Here is a 24,241-nt window from a genome sequence, read left to right as displayed (position 1 = left end):
AACCGCTCTCTTTGAAGAAAACATCTTTGTGTGGTTTAGAAACAGAAAATTCCTTAGTGATATCCTAGCACATTCAGGAAACCAGTCTGTGCTTTTCCTGAGCTACACACTTTTGGCAAAAGATCATTTTTAAACCCACAGAAGAGTCTGAAGAGTAAAAATATGGATAAAGATTCAGAGAGTTTTAACCTCTAAAGAGGAAGAACAACATGCCTATGACGGTCTGCCAGCAAAACTTCGTCAAAAGATTCATTCGCCAGCCAGCTCTGGCAAGTCTGCTCTAGAAGTTGCGCTAACAAGAACGTGGCCAAAATTATTTTCTCAAACTGCCACAGGAGTGGCATTCAGGCGGGTGCTTCTTTCAACTCACCAGTTAGCACCTATATACCCCAAATTCATAGGAGACAATAAAAGTGTTCACTGATAAGAATTTAATTTAATTTTTTTTAAAAAAGGTGATAATTTGATTTTGATTCTAATTTTGTGATTACACATTCTGAAATCCTAAAATCATATCCTGCCCTGTTGAAAACAAACCTGAAAACTAGCCTTTTTACCAGATTTCCAAACAATCCATACCATTGCTGCCACCTCCCCAGAAAAGCCTTGGCTGCTGTTACTGCCACTCAGTTTAGATAGCGCTAGCAGTGCCAAGAGCCCCAGTGTTAAATGTTGTTCATAAGAGCTCTGAGCAGGGGTTGCACAAAGCTTTAAAAATTTCAGCTGTTGGTCAACACTGACCTCCCAACATTAACAGCTTTTTTGGAAGTGAACTAGCAGCAAAGTAATACAGTGAAAAGCCCTGGCCACTATGTGAAAATAAAGCCAGCAAAAGAAACTCAAGTGATTCAACAGCACCAGACTGAAGGCTAAACAGTCTTTTAACGTGGTGAACAGATCTGCAGCCAACAGGATTTGCACCCTGTTATCTCATGCTGTGAAAGACAGTGGCAGCTAACTGACCCTGGCTGGCAAGGTTTGCAAGAGGCCATTCTCCCAGGCACCCAGCACTCTTCATGCCCAACACAAACTCCCACACTGAAGACAAATGGAAATGGAAACGCTGCATGGGAAGATCCATCCACACGTGGGATGCCCAGATCAGCCCCAAACAAGTGGAAGAGGGAAAAGACCCATGACTTTGTTCATTTTCGTTTGGAAAACAGTTAGCATGAAACACATTAACTCCTCCAAAGAAGCTCCATTGCTCCTCTCTTTTCTTTAAGAAACAGAAGTACTTTTCTGATGGAACATCAGAAGCAAGGAGGAAGGGAATTTTTTACTTATAATTTCTATGGGCAAGAACTGATTCCCCTTCTCATTGCTATGTTATTCCTCACACTACTAACTGCTGTTCTAGAAGACCTGCAGTAACTTCAACAGACTTTAAACAGGCTAGTGACAGCTATTCTGGGCACGCTACTGGCCTGACATCTCTCACCTGTGTTGGAACGCTGGAGAAGCGATGGTTTGGCTGTCCCAGTGGCCAAGCTGGATGAGGGAACAGAGAGGGATTTATACAGAGCCGTTTCTCGGTGTTCTTTAAAACGCTCTGCAGCCATGAGTGCATTAGAGAGCTCTTGCAGGGGCATATTGTTAATATCTGAAGAAAACGGACTGAGTGGGTTCTCCAGACTCATTAGCCAGCTTGTGTTACCTGGTAAGAGAAAATGTGGGAAGAGTATTAAGTACTCCCAACCCCAGAGAGTTTACAATTCACATCGAGGCAAGCACAAATTGGTTTGGATTTTGCAAGTAAAAATCAAACCGGACCAAATTCTCCATTCTCCTGACATTTGGCAGAATCACTTGATTCATTTCCTATTTTCAGTAAGTAGCTCCCAATGCTCTGTACTTCACCCCAAGTGCTTCAGAACCCATCCCTGGTAAACCTCACTCACCTTGGATCTAGCATAGGAAGCTAAAACACAGCACCGATTTTCTAGAAAGACCATAGAGCAGTACAAAAATGGGAAATGCAAAGGGGGGTTGATATTATCAGGCTCTATTTCTGTAACAGTACTCAATATACAAATTTAAGTGCTTGCTTCAATCTTTTCATGGGTCTTTCATGGATTTAAAACACTAAAGAGTGATTTCAAAGAATCAAGTATCAGATGCATTAGTTTTAAGAGGCAGTAAGGAATAAAGAGATCCTTTTGCAACTAAATATGGATTTTTCTTCTTCATCCAGGCTCTGTTTTCTTAGCAAGTCAAAAGAGCTCACTCCACACTCAGGTAGATACCTGTGGGTCTGCGCACTAGGATTTCTGCCCACCCCTGTGTCAGCAGTGGGACATATGCAGCTAAGTTTGCTTTTTCTTTCTGCAGAGGTGTCTGTGGAGCAGGATTAGTCTTCTCTGATCGAGATGCAGGAGCAGGAGGACTCTGTGTCCCTTGGGAAGCCGAGCCACTGGGGAAATGGGAGGCTGAGCTGTCTAAGGCACCAACACGTAAGGCATGACCACCTAGCAAGACGGAAACAAAACAGAAGGGAGAGACGTGTTATTTTAGTCAACACTAAAAATATCTCAGAAGTAATGAGTCTTTTAAGCTCCTCTAGCAGCTGCACTCACAATATTGGGAATCTAAGAGAACTTTACCTTGAATGCGTTTCTTACAAACCATGAGGCTAGGTAAACATAGGTGATCCTCACTGCAGGTGCTCACCACTTAATCAATCACCAAAGCTTTCCTGCAGGGACAGTCAAGCAGGAGGAGCACCACCACTGCTATCTGCCCACTATTAAAATACCAGACAGGTCCAGATTCTCAAATTAGTTTAGACACAGGTATCTTTGGCAGGCACTTTGAGATTTAAGACTCTAACATGGACCCAGAAATGGCAGAAATATTCCAGGATAGGAATTTACCAGACATGGATCGGACTCTGTTGCGAGAGCTTCTGCAAACCTGCTGCCCAGCTTGAGATTCCAGTTTGGCTGGAGCTTCTTTAGTTTGTCTCACTTGCAAAACAGGGTCTGAGCTGTGGGGAAAAAAAAATTACATTGATGATATTGAGAGAGGAATCAGTCATGCTAAACAAATAAGACATTCCTCTTCTAGTAAGTGGAAAAACTGAAAGGATGCACTGTAACAGTGGTTTAAGTGACTGTTAGGTGGAAATTTCTAGAAACGGGAGCAAAATTTACCTTGATTCTGTGCTGCTTTGCAGCTCTCCAGAGTCTAGGCCAAGCAGGGACCTTGTCCCTGTTCCAACGCTTGTAGTGATGGTCACCAGCTTGTTACCAACCAGCCACGTCTTTGTCCTTCCTCCAGCCAAGAGAAACTCACCCACAGGAGACCTAGAAACACATTTGTGATGAAGGCAGCTCTCAGGCTGCAGAGCACAGAGCTTACACAGGCGGCTTGTTTCATGTAACTATGCAGCAGGTACTGCCTGCTTTCCTTCTTTATACAGCATTTTTAACATACCCTCTTGGTCATCAACATATACATTATCCATCAGGAGAAGGGACGAGCTGAATTTAATACCAATCAATACTGGACACACATTACAGAGCAGTCTAATTCAATCCTGGACACACATCACAGAGCAGAAGGGAAGGAGCCTCATCTGAGCTACGTGTCTCCTTCTGGGAAGGGCTAGCAAGAAAAGTAAATACCCTCTATTTGAAGCCAGCTGGCATGGCACTCAGTTCTGTAGCAAAGGCTGCGATTATCCAGCAAGGACACGGAGCAAAGCACTGCTCCCAGGAAGCATGCCTTCAAGGCATCTCCTTCTGGACAGTTCAAGGCTGAGGCAAAGGCTGGTTGGCTCCAATGGACTTCTCTCATCTAACCTCATATTTAGCCAAGCCAGATTTTATCTGCGAGGAAAGGCTTCAGAGCCTGGGCCTGCCAGAATCTCAAAAGTGTCACGGTAGTTTTCCACTAATAAAGTGAAATACGAAACTCAAACAAAAACATCTCTCCCATGGTCACCGACTGACCCCTACCTCTTAGGCACCGCAGTGAAGTTTGAAAAGACGTATCGAGCCATCATATCCAGACAGGTTTCAGTGAGTTCCAGGTGGAGATTTTTTAAGTTGTCATCAGCCTGAGCCATTGAATTTTCATCTGCAGAGCCCAGGCTTGAACTAGTGATGGATGTTTGTATCCGACTAGAAAAGAATGTTTCCAACTGACAGATCACATTGCAAAATGCTTGATCCTGTCACCCAAAAGACAGCGTGATGCAGAACAACCTGCGATACATGCACGTGCCAGATCAGAGAGGTGGCCAGACATTAAACCCAGGACATAAGCACAGCATTTTTGGATAAGCATCACGTTGTGCTTTGTATATTGTCACTGCAGAAAGTGTATTTTATCTTGAGAGACTGAGAAACATTTAAATGTCTGTCAATGGACTACGTCAGGCCAGTGCTCTCTGATGTTGGGTGGCCCATGGGCAAGTGCACCAAGCAAATAGTGAGTGGCAGCACCATGCTTTGAGTTCGCTAATCTACAGTGAGGGCAAGCGTCCCGTAACCTGCACAGTTTCCCAGGTAACATGTTGCCCATGAGCCATAAATTGGGGTACTTTAGACTTAACTTTATAATCCTGTGGTTTGCTTTTTTCTCTGCTGCATGCCTTTCACACACTGATTTTTTTCCCCTCCAAATTTAATAGCTATGTAAAACCTAACTTAACTAGAAACAGAAAAAAAATTGCACTCTGAACAGGAAATTGGCACAAGAATAGAGAGCAACTCTGCCTTCAAATCAGCGAAGTTAGCAATGCAATTTAAAACAACTGCAATAACAGGCTGGATTGCAATATTTTATAAAGACGACTCCTTATGCCATCGTAATACAAACTAAGCTGAGGTACAGCCAAATTTTTTATGTTGTAGCAACTTCTTTGGCATCATTAAGGGTAATTATCTGAACTTTTAGTTGCTACCATTTACATATAAATACAAGAAAACCAACTGATAGATTAATGGGGATATCAGAGCATGAAGTGACAGAATTGTATTCACAATTCAGTCACTTCAGTGTTTTTCCCGCAGACACCATATAGTTATAGTCAAAAATAAACACAGAAAATAAAGTTCCACTGACAGCAATCGTTACAGGTTAAGGCACAAATCTTCAGGTTCAGGTTTTAAACAAACGTTACAGACAGCAGTTTAACACTCAAGGGAAGTGATCCAGAAATATGTTTTAAAAACTAACATAAGTTGTTTCAGCTTTCCTGTGAGCATATCAATGTCTGCAATCAATCACTTGTGAAAGCAATAGCTTCATATGGGCTGAGCATACATTTCACCGCTCTACCGAAAGACAAATTAAGGTTTTCATGGCATCATACTTTAGATCAGAATACTTCCATCAGCTCCTTTTGCCTCAAAGAACAAATCCTAAACTGGAGCCAGAATTACTGCTCATAGTTTAGGAGGAGGGCCTGTATATAAGCTTGCAGGGGACCAAAAAGCCTCTCCTGGGGCAAGTCACTGCTTAGAAGGCTGAAGTTTAATGAGTTTTAACCAAGCCTCTCACTTGCACAGAATGCAACCTTTTTCCTTTACTTTTTTTGGTGTTTTTTGTTTGTTTGTTTTTCCCCCTTCACCATCTTTACTTTGCAAATAGAAATTTTTGCTCCTAAAACATCAGAGAATAGGCCAAAGTAACCACAGACAAAACAGGGTGTGACGTGACAACCCAATAGCCAGTGTTGGGAAGCCATGGGATATCCATGACGCGTTTCCAAAACCTTTGGCTGTGGCTAAGGCCAGTTTCTTATTGCGTAACAAAGTCATGCAAGCATCCCACATGCAAATCCACCCTGCTTCCACCCACCCTTGCAGTAAAATTTCCAAGTGCTGAGTTGCTCTTGGATTCTCCCCATTTAAAGTGCCTCTACCTGCGGACCACATGTTCAGACACACTGATGCTGCGGGATCGGAAGGCATCAACTGCAGAGGATTCTTTCAGCTCTTTCACTGGAGGAGAGTTATTCAAGCCTTGCTTTGCATTTTTGGCTAGTCTTAAACTACTAGGTGGAGAAGCACCAAGCCCCAAAAGAGGTCACAGGAAGGGAGGAAATCATTGTAGGGATGTAGGTTGAAAGGTCACAGGTCACAGGGTCAATATTGGGGGATCCCGGAGGGTGATGTAAAATAAAACAAATGCCAAAAAAGGAAAACAAAAATTAAAACGTACAAACAAGCAGAGCTGAAAGCATTAAAAAGACAAACCACATTTTGAAAATAAGATTTTAAATGCGCTACAAAACAAATGAAATTAGTACAAGTTAAAACAAAAAACTGATTGAAATGATAGTTGGAATACTGTGCTGTTAAACAAAGGCAGGAGCACCTGAATGCTAATTTGGCACAAATTTCTTGAGTCTGAGAAGTTTTGTGCAGTTCAGCCACCTCTTGTGTTGCCCCAACTCACCACTTCATCAGGGCTAAAAACCTGACTACTTCCCCAGAGACCATACCCTAAAATGCTCTACCAATACCAGGTAGCAGCACATTTTTCTAAGAAACACAGGAATGTGCCAGCCATCTCTACCTCTGTCAGGCCTGCCCCAAATCAGAGCTTCTATCCTGAATCACAAAAGCACCCAGGGCCAATCAGAGGTGCCCCTTAGCTCAGCTCGAGACACTGCGGGAGACTTGGCCCCTCTATACAAGACTGATCCTTCTCACACTGCACAGACAGAAGGGCAAGAAGACAAACATCCTCCTGGCCGTTGCTGACTGTGTGATGCTTGTCTGTCAAACAAGCTATCTTACTTCAGGTGGCACGAGGTAATCCACTTGTCTTTCAACTGGAACAGAAAGGAAGATAAGCCTTTACACTGTCAGGTGCCAACCACATAAGGGAAATGACAGCAATTAACATCTAAGGGGCACTTTAATTAGTCACAGCTAAGATGGATGCCTGCTCAGTACTAGTTTGGACACGACAGTTGGTCCAGCAGTTCACATCCCCATAAATGCAGATACTAATTTAATCCTTCTGGCTCTTTCTAAACATGATTTATTTGCTACTCTCCTTTCAATGAATTATTACATTTCAGACAGCCACCTGGAGGGATCAGAATTTATTCGTCCTCTTTCTCCCAACAACCTCTGGCAGATCACTTTTGGCCACAACCGGAGATGTGACTGCAGAGAGCACAGACCCATACACTGAGATAATCACCTACACCAACATCATGCCATTCAGCAACCTTGGGAACGATCGGGATCTTGATCTCTCACAACACCAAGCACCTCAGCTAGGGCACAGCAATGCTTATTCTTCGGGCTTAAGGAGTGAAAACCAAGGACACAAGCTTTTCAAGCAAGGAAACAGATATCCGCTTGAAGCTATTTCCGCTCTCCTTTAGCCAGAATCCAAGGTCAGACTCACTCAGAGGCAGCAGCATCCTGCCATTCTGGTGTTTCGGGTTGCTGCCTGACTACAGCCCACACTCCTTAGCAGAAATTTCTGTGGAAAGTGATCCAGAAGCATTAGCAAAAGCCTTTAGATACAGTAGTATTCCAACCTGGGAGAATTTAACAGGTTTTTGGAAAAAAAGATTAGTTGAAATTCTAATTTGAGAGACGAGTGTCAAAAGGCTTCTCTTCTAAGTTTCTGAATGAAGGAGGAGGAGATGGGAGAGATGAAACACAAAACAAGGTTTACAGCTATAGCATTAGGGCAGGGATGGTGTTTCTTCATTGCAAGATACTCGCTGAGCCTTGCAGTTAAAGTAGAGGCACTTTCCCCAGGGTTCAAATGCCACTGTATCCTTACTGCACATTAACACTGAAGCAAGTTAAGTGAACCAATTTAGGTAATATTCTCCTATGCCAGCAAACGTTATTTTCATAGACTGTGGGCAAGATACGTTCTGACTTCTAAAGACATGAGGCTTTGCTTAAAACTGACATAATGGCTTCAAAATTCAAAAAAAAAAGGATCAGGCCATCCAGATACACAGAAGGCAGCTCTCTGCCACCCAGTCTACACTGACTTGACAGATAACACCATGGAAAAACACAGCACTGGTACTCTCAATTTATACAGGTTGCTAATCACAACAATTTCTCTGGCAATCATTTAAATAGTTGTTACAGATCAATTATCAAAAGGAGCTAACACTACCAAAATGAACACGGTATTCTATTACTTCTGGTATTACCCTTCTTCTATTACTTCTGATAGCGTTGCACTGACACACATCAACATGAAGGAACTGCTGATTTTCAAAAATTAACAACAAAAAGCCCCACACCTTACTGCAAAGGCTTACAGAACAGCCAGTGATGCCCTCGTATGTACTATGAGACTGTCAGCTTGGTTTGATTCCAGCTTCTTATCACCCTAAGTTTGTCTTTTATCCATCCCCTGACCTAAAGAGGTTTACTTTGCTTGCTTAAATGCACTGTCAGATTTTGGATAACTAGACCCAGCCTCCTTCAGAAAAACACAGGGAAGGGCGTGAGTGCTACAACAGGGAACACAAAAACCCTGCTGGATTCAAATACAATTTACCTTTTTGGCCTCTCGTTCAGGCTTGTACTGCGAGCCCTGAAGCTGTCCTTCTCAGGCGTGTCATCAAAGGAAAGGAGGACATTCGAGCGCAAACCCTGCCAATTGAGACAAATAGGTAACAGTTCCAATGGCTAGGACGTGCAGCTGAAAGACTGCAATCTCACAGTCAGTTTTGAGAAAGACACTGACAAGAAAAAGAGAACGTGTCTAGCTTCAAACAGAGCCTTCAAACGTCTCAAAACAGTTTTTAAGCTGTCATTTTTACTACATACTGTTTGATTCAGTAGTGTCCATTACCTTTGTAATATAGGGGACAAAGTCCTTTCGGAAGGGAAGGCGACACCGAATGAACCACATAGCTATCACGTGATGAGCCAGGCAAACGATGTACTGGTTAAACCTAAAACAGCAGAAAGATCTCTACAGAGTTTAGTGCTGCATTATGATGCCATTCCAGAACTGAACAGAAGGACTTTTCAATCTGAGAAACAGAACTGTTCCTTTACCTACTCTAAGTATAAGGAAAACCTCAAAAGTTCTGGTCAAGAAAAACAGATATTTTGTCCAAGATGAGTAAGTCCATTCTTTAGAAAAAGCCTGGTGATACCAGAATGAGCAATATCCCATAAATAACTCTGACCTAAGTATGACAAAAAAGCATGTCTCATTCTCTTTGTTTTACAGATGAAGCAGCACATCTGCTATGAACTTACTTGGAAGGGTTTGTGTACGGTAGGGAGATGGCAAAGACACTGGCATACTGCTCTGCCGCGAAGTTCCTGTAGAGGTGAGGCAGCCTTGCTAGAGCTAGAACAGTTCAAGAAGAAAACCAAACACAGGTGAGGTCTGAACAAAAACTCTTCAATATCACAATTCAGTTGCATTTCAATTGTTTTGCTTCTTCTAAATCATCAGGTGACATGGAAGTTAATGTCATGGTGTAGTTTCATGCTATTTAAGTTATAAGCAGCAAGGTGGAGAAAGCAGCTTTGTGTTTCCTGTCACTGTAGGGCTGCACTACACAAAGCACGTCTGTTTCTTCACTGTGTGCAAGAGCTTTACATAGAAAACCAGTAACAAACAAGAGATGATCAAACGTTTCTATCCTGAGATGGTACAAACCAAAACCCTGTTACAACGCATTCCATTTGAGTAACAAAATCATATTCAGTGCAAACAATATTCACAACTATAGAAGAACAAAAGTAGAAGAACTTTACAACTTACTTGAGAGAAATTCTAAGAGAGGGATTGCCATATTGGCTGTAGCAGAAATGTGGGTTAATTTGACTATTAAGACAGGAAGTGCCTTTATGATGATGTCGGGCATCTCGACACTACAGACAGAGAGTGCCACAACGCACTGGTTCGCACAGCGATAAATAAGACCGTGTTCCAGGCAATACACTATTTCACGCTAGAAGAGTAAAAAAGAAAAAAAAAAAAAAAAGTCATAATATAAGGAAAGAGAAAACCTCGGAGGTACCATCTCCTGACTTCAGTTAGCATTTCAGAAGGGCTTGCATGGTATCGCTACTGCAAGGCCTGTATGATGCACAGGAATTCTTTTCCAAAATGCACTAACACAGAATAATGTTGCATTTATTCTAGGCCAAAATCTTCAGATTGGACTTTAATCAAGTAGACATTTTAGAAATCAATATTTAAGTTTCTGATTGAACAGAATTTTTATGTTTATCAGGGTCTTCCAGCAGAGGGTAAAGTCACTCAGCAACCTCCCAAGGTGCAACATGGACGGATGGAGAACACCGAATCCAACTGACCGGATAGTTACTGCTGCACAAAGTTAGCAAAGTATTTTTTCACCCTTGACCCCACCCCAGCTACAGCAGATGCAGCTTTTTGTAACAGAAAAGGGCAGCATTACCTTGCACTTAAGTCTGCTAATCTGCTAGTATGAGAAAATGCTCCACTATACAGGCTCAGGCCCCATCCCCCCTATACCCTCTTACTTTCCCCATACCTGTTTAGCTTTGTCCAGATAATTATGGTAAGATATTAACGCCGTCAGTACTGGAACTACAGCCAGGTGCAAATCAGTGCGGGAAAAGCCTTCTGGGGTACCATGGAGCCTGTCAGTAGTCTTTTTGTCTGTGAGCTGATAAATGACACATGACACAAAGTGTCACAAAAAGGGAAGGTAAGGATTGAGAAGCAGCATGCTAACCTTCAAAATATTAGACTGAAAAAAAAAAAAGCCCCTCTGAAAAAACACAACCAACTAGCTCTCAAGCAAACTAAGGACCTGGTGATTATACATCAGTAGGGTGCATGGCATTACCATGTAGCTCAGTGCAGAGGCCAGGAGGTCTATGTTACAAGGAGAGGTTAAAAATAGCACTTTATAGCGGAGGGATTCAGGTAATTTGTTGAGGACCAACTTCAACACCTTCCAGTCTGTCTCCTGGAAAGAAAGAAAAAAATTGGGTGGAAAATTTTTGTACAATTTCAGTTCAGTTTAAAAGTAAGACCAATCAAATTTCAGACTATATGCCATTTCCTAGGCAGATGTATGTCTTGTCATGGTAGCTACATAAAAAGAAGAGGCATTTAGCTGTCATGAGTGACCGCAAACTGGAAGACAACTCGTATCCAGATCTGACTGAGCTGAAAAAGACGGAGCCAGAATTCAAGCCTCCCAACCACTAGCACAAATTAACTTCCAGAGCAAGACAACCCCTCAGCACATATGTCCAATGCAATGCTAATGAGCAATTTATATTTACAGTTTATTAGTGACTGAAACATTTATCAATTCTCAAAATACTTCAAAAACTTGCAGTAGGAGGGTTTCTTTTAGTTTCAAATGCGCTTTCAGAAACACGATGACTTATTTGATCTTAGTTTAACAAATACATTTTTTGTCCTTGTCTGCCCTGAAGCAGAGCGAAATTAAAGCTTTGCTTAGTTTCTGAAGAGCTGAACCTGTGCTCCCACTGGTGGTTGTAAAGCTGCACAATTACACACAAATTCTGCCCAAGAAGGAGCATTTACATATTTCTTTTCAGACATTATTTAGGTACTCCGGGATAGAATTCTCTGGCCAGCTGGTTTAAGTTGACATATTTCACATGAAGATGACAACTGTCATTAGGAGCGGGCGTACTTGCTTCAAACACTGCAGAAGGACGCCAAACACCATCGAATACGGCAGATGCCCTATACGAATGGTGGCATTCTGGGAAGGCACACTGGGACTTCCTGAAGGTGGAGAGAGCGTACCAGTAGGCTTTTTCTCAGCAGCCCTCTTCTCTGCTTCTCTACAACATGGAAAGGGAGAAAAATACACGCAATGTAAAATCAAGATCAGCAACACCTATTCGTGTGACCTACAGCGCTACCCTATTTGGTAGCCAGTTTAATGACCAACCAACAATATAAATTGCATTTTCAACTAAAAACCCACAGGATTGCCCAGTAGATGAACAGCAATGAGTCGGTTTGGTCAGGTTAAGGATTTTTCTATGCTGGCTCCTAGCAAATTTAGAAAGATATCTTTTGAGGCAAGTTATACAAAGAACTTCAGACCAAGCTATAAAATTAAAAATACCCAAATTCGTACAAATCATTGAATCAAATGGTTTCAGACAGGAAATTGACAATATTTTTGTTAAGTTTTGTAAGCAGGAACAGAAACTTCATGTCTGAGATTGAGAGCTCTGTAGGTAAGAGAGCAGAGGAGAGCAACAAAGCTGGTGAGGGGTCTGGAGCCCAAGGCTGATGGGGAACGGCTAGGGGAGCTGGGGGTGTTCAGCCTGGAGAACAGGAGGCTGAGGGGAGACCTTATCGCCTTGTACAACTGCCTGACAGGAGGGGGGAGCCGGGTGGGAAATCGGGCTCTGCTCCCAGGGAATGGGCGATCGGATGAGGGGAAACGGCCTCAAGTTGTGCCAGGGCAGGTTTAGGTTGGACATCAGGAAAAATTCCTTCCCCAAAAGGGTTGTCAAGCACTGGAAGGGGCTGCCCAGGGCAGGGGTCGAGTCCCCATCCCTGGGGGGATTTAAAAGCCGGGCAGCTGAGGTGCTTAGGGCCAGGGTTTAGTGGTAGCATGGCAGGATTAGGGGAACGGTTGGGCTTGATGGTCTTAAAGGGCTTTTCCAACCTAAACTATTCTATGATTTGTAAGAACAATTCACCAATGAGTTATTAGTTGACACAATCCTAGGCTGTAACTATAGACTTTTCTAGCAGCTGATTGATCATGATTTGGAAGATTTAGAAAAACTGCTGATCACTACTGATGGACCATTAAGCTCATGCAAAAATACCAAATAGTTTGGAAAACAGCTTTGGCTTAATGCAATAAGAAACTTACACAAAATCACATAGACAGTAAGGGCTGAACCTCACTGCTCCATCCTTGTTGGAAAGGCCAAGACGGTGGAGGGAGTCAGCTCGAAGCATCAGCAGCAAATCAAATACCTGTAATAGAGAAGATACTAGAATCACTCAAAATCCAAGCTAGTGAAATACTCTCCCACCCCATGTGACACTTTTCCAAGTATAAAGGGATTTTTAATAGATGCTGTGGCTAGTTCTGCAGGAGGCATCCGTTCTGGTGTTACACTACATATACATACTCCTATTAGCCAAGAAACATTTAACTCTACTCTGGCAAGCTCTAGAGCATACATTCTGCGCCCGCCACCCAAGAATCCCAAAGACAGCATGCAACTCTCAACCTGAAAGCATCAGTTACTGCTCATACCTGCAATCTGATGCTGCTAGCAACAGCAAGGCTGTATGCATATATATAATGGCGCTGGACGTGCTGAATCAGCATCTCATACACCCGCATTGCATGGCTGGAGGGTAGGCTGTAGAGTTTAGTCTACAGAGGAACAGAAACACAAATCAAAAGGCAGGCTGATGCTTGTTCTTCAGAAATGTGTATCTGCACTGATTTCAAGATCTGTTTTCAAGAAAAACACAGTAAAAACTTTCTCCTGAAAGCAAGAGGAACAGATGGCTGTGGACAGAACCTCTGCAAAGGCTCCAGAGCAACTCTGCTTGGCTCCAGAAGGGCAGTGGTTGGAACAACCAGCTCTCAGCAACTGCTTAACCATATCTCAGGACACTCTGCCCAAACACAATGGATCTATTCAAGGTTATGAACCACTCCCCTTCTGCTAGTTTATGACACATCTGCCCTCCACACACGAAAATGTGCTCATATTCACTGTACAACAGAAATTAAGAAAATAAAACATTTAGCAAACAGTCATACAGTACCCAAAAGCAAAAGGAGTGACCAAAACAAGAGTTAAAATATTAGGTGGACAAAAATTGGAGTATTTAATAGCATGAGAACAGTTATCTAAAAAGCAAAGTCCAGCAGAAGACTAGTCTGAAGACGACACGTTTAATGCTCTGCAGCATTTACCTGAAGAATTATCAGGAGTCCAAGAACTGCTGTCTTGACATCTTCCAAAGAAGCTGAATACGATAGCAAGTCCCTCTCCTCCAGTTCAGAAGGAGATGAGAGAGAATGTGCAGCCACCTTTTAAAAAGAAAAGCAATACATGGCTTAAATCTGCAACAGACATTTTCTTTATTTCCATCCTGGAAGGTCAACAGCAAGTCATCCTTGCAGGAAATTCTGCAAGCCCTGTCGGGTAGCTCAGATGTCCATTGATAAGGTTTCTAAAGCTCCCTTCTGCTCTGCACTTCAGGCTTGCACCCTCCAAACCCCAGCAATTTTACAAGAGCCTACTGAACCACGCAAGTGATAACAGCCATGGGTTAGCCTCCTCAGCTAACTCTGCCTCACCTTTTCTATGATATCAAGCAAGCTGTTAAAGTGATGCGTGTTGCAGCCTTCAGCCAGGTCTACGAGTAGCTGAGTGGCCAGTTTTCGGACTTGATGGTCTTTATCCTCTGGGATGTGAGCCAGCTGAGAGATCACAACCAAGTTTATCAGCTCTTCCTGCAAGGGGACAGACCTTAATAAGACCTGACCTTTTGCTGCCAGTTGTTCAATCAGCAGGTTAAAGAGAAATAATTACAAACAAAAGAACACTAATGTTCTGATATCAGGCTTGTTCCTTAACTAACTATTTGGTTCCTTGATCTTTCCTCTTCCATCCAATTAAGTATTTCTGTATGCCATCCCTCCAAATATTTATGACTTCTGTTGAACTTGGATTCAATGCTTTGGTTTTCACCTATCCTACTGACTTGATAGTCCAGGCTCAAACAGATTGTTGACAAGGGATTTTTAGGGCTTGGTTTTTTTGAGAGAGGAAATGTGCAACAGCATCCTGTTTCCACAAATCTTGAAGGAATCTAAGAAGCACCTCTGCCCCTTCCTGTCCTCTGACACTTTGGGTACATTCCAAGGAGCTGAAGACACCCCCAGAGCTCTTCTGTAACTCCTCTCTCAGACAGCTTCCATCTTGGATTGCAATTAAACTGCAAGCACCAAGACAAGCCAATCTTCTCACTCCAGATGATGGCCAGATCTCATCTTTTTACAAAGCTTTTAAATAAACTCTGCATCTCACATTGACTTTTCTTTCTTCCAAAACAAAATGCATATGGAATTAATGACCTTCAAAAGAGGGAAGCAAATACCCCATCAGGTATGTCCTCAAAACGCAGCAGCTCCCACTGCAAGTTGCACATACCTGTATCCAACTAAGGACAATTAAAAGGCAAGTCCCCCTACAAGCATCCTAAAGAAACACATCTATTGTGTGCAACATTTAAAGCACAGTTCTGTGCATTCCCCAGTGGCAGAGACAACCTGAAGCACACCATAAAATATGCCTCACCAAAGCCTTTCCAACCCACTTAAGATCCCACAGGTGAACACCAGAAATAGATAAACACGCACCTCATAGAACTGTCTGTTAATACTCAGGACAAAGGACAAGACATCCAGAACTTTAATACGAACAGCACTACGGCTTTCGTTCCTAAAATGGGAAGAGCAAATTCAAGATGAATAAAATAAAGTTGCTGATATTTAGGGAAGGGGGGAGAGGAGAAAAAGAAAGTAAAACTAAAGTAAACTAAGAAACTTCTTAAAGAGTTACAACAATAACTATTAGAGATCAGCTAAGCCTTCAGTTAATGTCTCTGCATACAAAATCAGATTCAAGAACAATTGGAAACTGGAATCCCCATTCAGCTTTTACTACTTCTGGAGACCTGTAACTGTAGCTTTCCCATTTCCAATCCAAACTAGGAAGCACATGTCAGAAGAACAAATGCTCTGGTGAGCAAATTTAAAACCAAACATATGGCACCAAGGAGGAGCTGCTCTTTGGCAGCATTTCACAGATGAGACAGAAGTTCGTTACTGCTGTATGTTGATATTTCAGAGCACAAGAATACTTTTAGGAGTACCAATTCAAAACCAGATAACTTTAATACCGGATAACCATATGGAATCCTGATGCTTGACCAAACAGCCTTTTTTGGTGTCAGCACTACAAAGTGCTGTGAGGTTGAACACATAACTGTCTAAGCTAATTGGAACAGCATCATCCAATGGAAATAAAGAAAAAAAACCCAGCATAAATAACTCAATGGAAAGTTTTCCTTCCGTTAAACAAAATCCTGTCATGTACTGTGCCCTGGAACTACCATTCTTCTTAGCAGTCATTTACTAACCTTAGAACTTCAAAAGATAAAATTATCTAACATGAAAATGTGGCAAGAAGCATTTGAAAGTGCCTTGTATTCACAGAGTTATGATTTCATACCTGAAGAATCTCTCCATTAACGTCTGCAGATTGTGAATCCAGCCATCTTTGGCAGGATGAATGGACTGAGCTCTGTATGTTATCAAGTTTAATACAGAAGATTCCTTTCATGGAAAGATCAAGAATTATTTTTTTTTTAGTATATAAGCAAATACAATATATCCATCCCTGCAACCCCCATCCCAGAATAAGGATCAACTAAGTCCTTGCTGTGATTTTCTGACCACTTGCTATTTTAGGACTCCCAACTTTACACTGTACTGAGTAACAAAATGGATTCAAATGGCAACAAAGGGAGACAGTAATAAGTAAAGTCTTACTGGTCTCTGATCAGCACATCTTTCCACCAGCTCAAAAAATCTCTCTTCAGAGCCATGGAATTCATTCTGGTCACAGAGTTCTTCTACTGTAGTCAAAAGATCATGTACAATGGACTTAAGTTCTTGGCTCTCCAGACTCTGAAATGGAGACAAAACATTCCTATAAAAGACTTCTACCTTACCAGAAAGTCTAAATGCAAACAGAAAACTCAGTTGAGAAGCACAGCACTGAGAATTTGGCCAAACTTTCGTTCAGCTTCAAAGTTCAGTAGAGTGTACAAACAGGAGATCAATTTGCGAACATGTTTATGGCAAGGTCTTTTGATTGGAAGCACATCAAGACAGGCTCAACACTTACCTGCAGCTGTTGCAGCAATCGCTCCATGATGTCCAAAAGGATATCCCATGTTACAGCTTGCAGCTCCTTCCCATACTTCTTTATTAGACGTGTTATGGACAGAACTATCTCATAAGATACAACTGCATTGGGACATGTCATGGCCTGGAACACAAAGCATTTCAGTCAGTTAACAGTTGGAAAGCGGTGATCAGAAACCCTCTTAAATTCAAATGATACACACCTTACTAATTAGGAACTCAGCCTGAAGGTCTGAGATCAGTATACTCAAGTCTACACACACAAAGCGCAAAGTAAAGAACCATTTTATAAAGTGCAGTTATAGACTCTGCAAACAGCTGTAGGTCAGGTGTCAAATACAGTCCCATCTTACAGAGCAGACACATGAGGTTAGAGCTAGTAATTCCTGCTTGATGCACCTGGATGAGAAGATTTTAAGAGAGCTCTGAGGCTGTCCCTCAAGATGCTGCCCCTCATTTTTTGTACCATACATTGAAAGGAGTGAAAGTTTTTGCTGTGTTTTTATTTTTTAAGCTAAAGTACTTGTAATGTAGATATTTGATAAAAAGAATTCAGACTTGGTTTTCTGGCCAACAAAGATATTCCAGAAGGAGGCCTCAGTTTCAGACTTAAATCCTCTGTTGTTTTACTGTTTCCCCACACTTCACCCCATACCCAACTGCTGCCTCTCATCTTTCAGGCATACAAAGATCTTTCTGGTCTAGGGGACCACATTTTTGTTCTAAATTTGTACAGGTCCAGACGGATACCTGATTAAAAAGTTCCTCCAGCATCCCTTCCTACCTTGAGGAACGAAGGCAGCACTGAAGTTGGGGAATTCTTGAGAGAACTGAGGCGATGAGCACCCCACAGAGCCATCCCAACAAAGAATACAGCTCCTCTCAGCAGCGCTGCATCCGCCATGTAAGCTCTAAGAATAAATGGAAGGAAAGTCTTAGACCACGTTACAATTATTTTAGCATACAAGAGTCAATAGGAATATACACTGTCACAAGAGAAATTCCCAGCTGTTACACACCAGAGCCTTGCGCAGCAATTCACAAACATTAAAAGCAGAAAATAATTTAGTACAAGTTTAAACAAAGGAAAATTAAATTCAGAAAAGCCAAAAAGTGAGTACTTCAGCAGCGTAACAAGGAAGGAAATGAATTTCTAAGCACCAGAACCTCCAGCTTGTTCTACTGAGGTCAGTGACCCCCTATCTATCTCAACAGGACCTCTACTAAATTCCATGGGGTTTGTTAGATACACCTTCTTTACCTGTCTTCCATGATCCTGCACATGTTGTAGATGGCACTGTGTCCCAAATGAGTTCCCAAAAGGTTGCGCATAAGCTGCAAATTCAATGAGAACACTTAAATACCCAATTGTTAAAACACTCATTAGCCTAAATATGGAGTTAGCTGGTCGATCACGCCCACTTATGGTAAGTAAATGTGTCTGGCCATTTCCATGCCACTAGAGAAAAGGCAGCCTGTCACATCTGCAGAGAGGAAACTATGGGTAAATTCCAGGGACATGACAGGACTTACACTAACAATGTGCTGATCCCTTAACACTTGAAAAAATTATTAATTTCCTCTGAAAAGCAAACTGAAATTTACGGCAAATGGGAACAGGCACATCTGACAATTCATCTTTGAGGCCAAAAGAGTAAACTCATTAAAAAAAAAAAAAACTACGAGAAGGTTCTGACCTTCCAGCATGGCTCGCAGAGCTCCTTCACGTTGATGGTACGGCACAGAGTGATGATAAATACTGGCAGGTTCTCTGATGGCAGACAGTTATAGCAAACAACTGCATCCAGGACTTGCAAGGAAATCTTTGGGAAAGATAAAATGGTTATACACTTCTCTAGGAATCAGGCAGGTCAAATCCTAACCTGGCAGACCAGGAAATCTTCAGGAAGTCAAAAGGGATACAGATATGCCTTTTTTTTTTTTTTTTAAATAATTGCAAGATGAAAAGTAAACCGTTAAAAAGCACTGATGAAAAATTCATTCATTTATCAAATTTATCAATGCTCTGTTTGTTTTAGAATAAAATGGTTATTGGTGTACGAAATCCAATGGCTTACAAATACTTCATAACATTGTATTAGCTCTCTTGTAACATGAGAATAAACTGAGAGTCTGATGATTCCACTTTGTAGAAGTTACAGTTTCAAAGAATTTCAAAGAACTCTGAAGTACTAAGAGAGAACCAAATTACTGACCTCTATGTCCACAGATGACGAAGTCTGAATGCACAAGAGGCATATCTTGCTGTTAGGAAAGAACATTTAATTATAAATGTTTGCTTAATATGATTTTAGGCAAATTACAAAGAGCCAAAACAGACAAGTAAACTGGCATGTTATTTTACTCATCATTCCCCTTACTGTGGCATTGTTGATAACACTCCTAGAGACACCGAACACTACAACCTCTTTTATAAAGTTAAAGTTGCACTTAGAATCATAAAATCATAGAATCATTTAGGTTGGAAAAGCCCTTTAAGATCATCAAGTCCAACCGTTCCCTTAACCCCTCCATCCCACCACTAAATCCTGGCCCTAAGCACCTCGGCTGCCCGGCTTTTAAATACCCCCAGGGGTGGGGACTCAACCCCTGCCCTGGGCAACCCGTTCCAGGGCTTGACAGCCCTTGCGGGAAAAAAATTTTTCCCAATGTCCAATCTAAACCTGCCCTGGCACAACTTGAGGCCATTTCCCCTTGTCCTATCACCCGTTACCAGGGAGAAGAGACCCCAGCCGCTCCTCGTAAGACTTCTGCTCCAGACCCCTCACCAGCTTTGTTGCTCTCCTCTGGACATGCTCCAGCAACGCAATGTTTTTCTTGTAGTGAGGGGCCCAAAACTGAACACAGTATTCGAGGTGCAGCCTCACCAGTGCAGAGTACAGGGGCATGATCACTTCCCTGTTCCTGCTGGCCACACCAGTCCTGATACAAGCCAGGATGCCATTGGCCTTCTTGGCCACCTGGGCACACTGCTGGCTCATATTCAGCCGCCTGTCAACCAGTACCCCCAGGTCCTTTTCTGCTGGGCAGCTTTCCAGCCACTCTTCCCCATGCCTGTAGCGTTGCGTGGGGTTATTGTGACCAAGTGCAACACGGCACTTGGCCTTGTTGAATCTCATACAGTTGGCCTCGGCCCATGGATCCAGCCTGTCCAGGTCCCGCTGCAGAGCCCTCCTCCCCTCTAGCAGATCCACACTCCCACCCAGCTTGATGCATTTAGGTGCAACTCACTATGCCTACACTCATACAACAGCAGAGACCCTTTGTGAGACTAAGCAATGCAATCAGGTCCATCACATGAAACGGGGAAAGCACATGCAGTTAAACTAAAACAAATCTGCACATTGTAAGAACTGAAAATCTAATATATGTCAGAAATGTTGGGTATGACCTGGAATGAAACAGATCCAGATAGGATGAAAAAGATTCCACTTATCTGTACATTGATGTGCAACTTTCTACTGTAATTTACCAAGAGTAAGCATGTAGGAGTTAAAAAAATCCAACTTACTGGACCATGTCAGCAACATAGTCTTCCAGATAGCAGCTATTGAATTTCACCAGGTTCACTAAAACCAGAAGGAACTCAGAAGACAAACCAACATCCATCCACTGTAGTACAAAGTCAGCTAAAGAATGAAAACAAACCGTCACAATATGCTTTCTACCCAGAAGTGTTATCGCTGCCTTCTTATATCACTAAATGCCTGTCCCTTGACTTATTCCCACCAAACTGAAGAGGGGCAGAGACAATACCCACCTAACTCTTCTTCTAAGTAGGTGATGTATCGTCCATTCTCTGTTAGAGCCTTGAACACTTCAAGTCGTTCATGCAAGTCTTCATTGGAGGGATAGTCCTTAATAACTTTAAAAAAATGTGCTCTGAGGATCCCTAATCTCTCACCCTTAAAAAAAAAAAAAGAGGAGGGGAGGGGAATAACAGTGTCACTAGTGAAAAAAGACAGTTAAGGCCTGGACTTTATCAAGGTCTGTAACAGTAATCTTCATCCTTGAAATTATTTTCTTTTTCTACAGGCTATGAAAGTCTCCTGAAAACACCTCTCAACCTGTACTGGCCACTGACAATGGCTCAGGTGTTTTCACTCTGTTATTTTGGCTCAGGGCTGGAGGCATTGTGTCCAGCAACACCCAGACAGCATCCAACACACAAGGTAATCCACAGAAACTGCAACTGACAGCCCTGCCAGCAGCACATTTTAAAAAAAAAACCCAAGACAACAAAGCAGAATCAATGCCTGTTCTTTTTGTAAGCATCTACCCCTGCTGTTTCAGAATACTGAAAACCAGGACTTTGGTCTGATACAGTCTTACGTTTGCACAGCACATTGCAAAATCCGAAGAATTCATAGTATGCTTAACTTGGCCAGGCTAGAAAAGTATCTCATAGAGAACTTCTTGCATACTTGACATGCTGACACATCAAAACCAGCTGCAGACTAGGACTAATACGTCTGGGCAAAGACCATATAAATTTTGCTGTACTATGCTGAATTTGACCAAAAGTATTTCCTCTTTTTCTAGAACATTGCCCCAAACCAGAAAAGTTTTCTATGGCTTGTATGAAAAGCTCGGCTATGAGGTCAAACAAAGACTTAAATTTAAATGCTTCCTCTTCCCATTTACTAGGCACAACCAAAATAAGAAACATGGAAAGTTGTAGAGAAGAGCCACCCAACATTTTTCACGTTCATCTCTCCACAAACCCTAGTTTAAGTGTAGTGTTTCTTCTACCGTTTGTTTGGTTTCACCTGTCCTTGAACGATTGACTTTAGCAAATGAAGAACAGCATGTCTGGCTTCGATGGGGCGCTCTGGCTGGAGCATATCCGCTACCACCTTCCATATTGCTTCCACTGCATGCTGAAAACAAACACAGGAGACAGGCAGTAGTAAGGAAGTTAAGCTTCTGGGATCTTTACCCAGTAGGTCAGTAATTATGGCAAGTTAATGTACAAGACCTCCAGGAATTTCATGTCTGGAGCTCTCTTTTCTGAGGGACAGCCTCACCTGCCCAGTTACAAGCTCACATGAACCACATGAGACACACCAAATCCCGTCCTACGCAATAACTTGCACCCTGGTAACTGAAGTTCTTCATTCACACACTTACTTCAGTGTGAACATTTGTGCAGAGCCCTTCACCCAAGTACAAGATGAGTTTAAAACCAGTATGAGGTTGCTTATTAACAAAACAGAAGGAGCTAGCAAACACCTCTCCCGCGAACCGTCCTGAACAGGCCTGCATATTTGCAGCACTCTCCTTCCACTCAGTTCAGGAAGCCCATCAGCTATGTCCTCTCTGCTCCACAGCTGGTAGCTCAGGCAGGACTAATTTCCTTGGCATGTGAGCCACCCTTTTACACGTTTGGACAGCACAAAACAGCTTCTGGGATTACCAATTTTCAAAGGCAGTCCAAACTACAGGAGCCTCTTACGACAGGTTAAGAGCTGTCACTTAAATTTGCATCCTTCCAATATTCACAGAACACTTTGAAACTTACCTCTTCAATTTTTTTTGTTTTCGCCACTTCACAAATTTGACTGATTGCTCGTATCCTATTACTTAATCCACATTCTATGCTCAGTTCCTGGAAAGAAAGGTAGAAATAAGCTAACAGTTTACCTTACCAAAATCAGTTATCCATTTCTCAAAGGGGATCATGAACCACTGAAAAATACACATTTGACCAAAGTGATCTAACCATCACTGGAGCTCTTCAGGAATTTTTGAAAAAACTTTTTTCCATTAGCAAATGATTTGTCAAAACTAGAACTTTCACAGGACTGGAACCAAGCAGCTTTTCACGTCCAAGTCAGAACATCTCATTTTCTTCAGAAAAGTTGGTAACTCACTGCCTGTGGCGCTCACTCAGTTCACAGGAGAAGGGCAGAGAAAGGAGGGACATTAAGTCCAGCTCCCCAGCCTTCCAGCAGGTAAGAGCTTGGCTGCTCTGGCACAGATGGGGAAGGGATTCTGGTCTCCTTCTCCCTTTCATGTGTTTTCCTCCCTGTGTGCCAACTATCCTGCTTACAGACTTGCTGTACCAATTACTGGATTTTTTTTTTTCATTTTCACAAAACCGTAAGGCTAGCTGCCACCACGTAAACTTCATCAAGCTGGGCTATAAAAAAAGAGCAACATACTTTCTGTAACCTGACAGAAGACAATACCATCCTATCAAATATCTCAAATGTATTCAAACACTCAATAACTGAAATGCTGTAACTTCAAAGTAGGCGAGTTTTACATCCATTTCACTAGAGAGTGAATTGAGAGATAAGGTAAAAAGGCACGATCGGAGAGGAAGCGAATGGCAAAACAGAAAGGAGAATGAACAAGCCCTCCTTCCGATGATCCTCTCAGCTCAGGTAATCCAGGCACTATCCCCACCTTTACTACAGTCAGTTCTCATACCTTGAGTATTTCCGCAGTGATGATAAACTCTGTTTGCTTGCCCTCCGATGACTTTGAACTTCCCCGGGATGTTCCCAGCCCCAGGAGATTCCTGAACTTCTCCTTCAGTCCCGAATCCTTGCTCTGAGGCTTTGCCATTGCTGACAAGCAAGCAGCACCGAGCCCCTGCAAATACAGAATGGGATTTCTGTTAAGAGAGGCCCAAGGGGAATATTTAAGCAGGAAAAAAACAGCAACAGCCATCAAAATGTGGCTTTTACAAACAGCTCTGGCGTCTCAAGCCATTTCAAACAAGGGAGAAGCCCAACACTGAGGACAAAGCAGCGAGGAGCCCACACACATGAGGAGCTGCGCCGCCCCTGCCTTCAGCACCCTAACCCTGCAGCTACCCAAGGAATGGGGAGCTCAGGGTTACCATTTTCTGGGAGCTTCAAATGCCCAGTACCACCACAGCCTGCACAGAGCAACCACCATTTTCAAAACGCTAAGCTGGTTTTTGAAGTATAAACACACACAAGCACACTTTTTGATGGGTCTCCCTTGGGGACCCCCACACCCGCCTCGGAGCAGGACACCCACTCCGGGCATGCTGGTGGAACCCTAGCACCCTGCCCTCAGCACAGGTTCCCTCACAAACCTGGCAGCCCCCCGCCTCAGCTATGCCCCATGCCCCCACAGACATGCCACAGCGTGCCCCACACCCTGGGCACATGCCACAGCAATCACTTGTGCTCCCCAGGGACACGCCACAGACCTTGTCCCAGCACCCCAGCCTAACACCACCGTGGGGGACACGGCGGCCCCCAGCCCAGCATCACCGGGGGGGACACGGCGGCCCCCAGCCCAACACCACTG

At 42.8% G+C, this 24,241-nt stretch overlaps 1 protein-coding gene across 4 annotated transcripts in view; it reads right to left on the bottom strand.

The window, feature by feature from the left end:
* The window catches only part of TSC2 (TSC complex subunit 2), a 34,306-nt gene extending 10,733 nt beyond the window's left edge, over positions 1 to 23,573 (bottom strand). For 2 of the 4 annotated variants that reach the window (XR_004842236.1, XM_035895916.1), the window contains exons 1-30: positions 23,387 to 23,573; positions 22,473 to 22,559; positions 21,721 to 21,831; positions 20,712 to 20,856; positions 20,463 to 20,580; positions 19,147 to 19,195; positions 18,628 to 18,753; positions 18,192 to 18,265; positions 17,715 to 17,841; positions 16,911 to 17,054; positions 16,553 to 16,690; positions 16,233 to 16,336; positions 15,359 to 15,440; positions 14,294 to 14,449; positions 13,907 to 14,023; positions 13,232 to 13,354; positions 12,839 to 12,945; positions 11,630 to 11,783; positions 10,805 to 10,927; positions 10,487 to 10,621; positions 9,730 to 9,919; positions 9,216 to 9,309; positions 8,800 to 8,902; positions 8,503 to 8,597; positions 5,873 to 6,004; positions 3,960 to 4,124; positions 3,153 to 3,305; positions 2,874 to 2,986; positions 2,247 to 2,468; positions 1,442 to 1,657 (exon numbers count right to left, since the gene is read on the bottom strand). Coding sequence is in view for 3 of the 4 variants with exons in the window: in XM_035895916.1 (XP_035751809.1) it covers positions 1,442 to 1,657; positions 2,247 to 2,468; positions 2,874 to 2,986; positions 3,153 to 3,305; positions 3,960 to 4,124; positions 5,873 to 6,004; positions 8,503 to 8,597; positions 8,800 to 8,902; positions 9,216 to 9,309; positions 9,730 to 9,919; positions 10,487 to 10,621; positions 10,805 to 10,927; positions 11,630 to 11,783; positions 12,839 to 12,945; positions 13,232 to 13,354; positions 13,907 to 14,023; positions 14,294 to 14,449; positions 15,359 to 15,440; positions 16,233 to 16,336; positions 16,553 to 16,690; positions 16,911 to 17,054; positions 17,715 to 17,841; positions 18,192 to 18,265; positions 18,628 to 18,753; positions 19,147 to 19,195; positions 20,463 to 20,580; positions 20,712 to 20,856; positions 21,721 to 21,831; positions 22,473 to 22,559; positions 23,387 to 23,524 (3,841 nt within the window). In the remaining variant the exon portion in view is untranslated. The remainder of the gene's footprint in view (positions 1 to 1,441; positions 1,658 to 2,246; positions 2,469 to 2,873; positions 2,987 to 3,152; positions 3,306 to 3,959; positions 4,125 to 5,872; positions 6,005 to 8,502; positions 8,598 to 8,799; positions 8,903 to 9,215; positions 9,310 to 9,729; positions 9,920 to 10,486; positions 10,622 to 10,804; positions 10,928 to 11,629; positions 11,784 to 12,838; positions 12,946 to 13,231; positions 13,355 to 13,906; positions 14,024 to 14,293; positions 14,450 to 15,358; positions 15,441 to 16,232; positions 16,337 to 16,552; positions 16,691 to 16,910; positions 17,055 to 17,714; positions 17,842 to 18,191; positions 18,266 to 18,627; positions 18,754 to 19,146; positions 19,196 to 20,462; positions 20,581 to 20,711; positions 20,857 to 21,720; positions 21,832 to 22,472; positions 22,560 to 23,386) is intronic. The other 2 variants (XM_035895917.1, XM_035895919.1) reach the window with 2 other exon arrangements.
* Between the last annotated feature and the right edge of the window lie 668 nt (positions 23,574 to 24,241).

Source organism: Egretta garzetta, unplaced genomic scaffold, assembly GCF_000687185.1.
Source record: "Egretta garzetta isolate BGI_Z169 unplaced genomic scaffold, ASM68718v1 scaffold426, whole genome shotgun sequence".
Lineage (NCBI taxonomy): Eukaryota > Metazoa > Chordata > Aves > Pelecaniformes > Ardeidae > Egretta > Egretta garzetta.
This window is presented reverse-complemented; position numbering and strand designations above follow the sequence as displayed.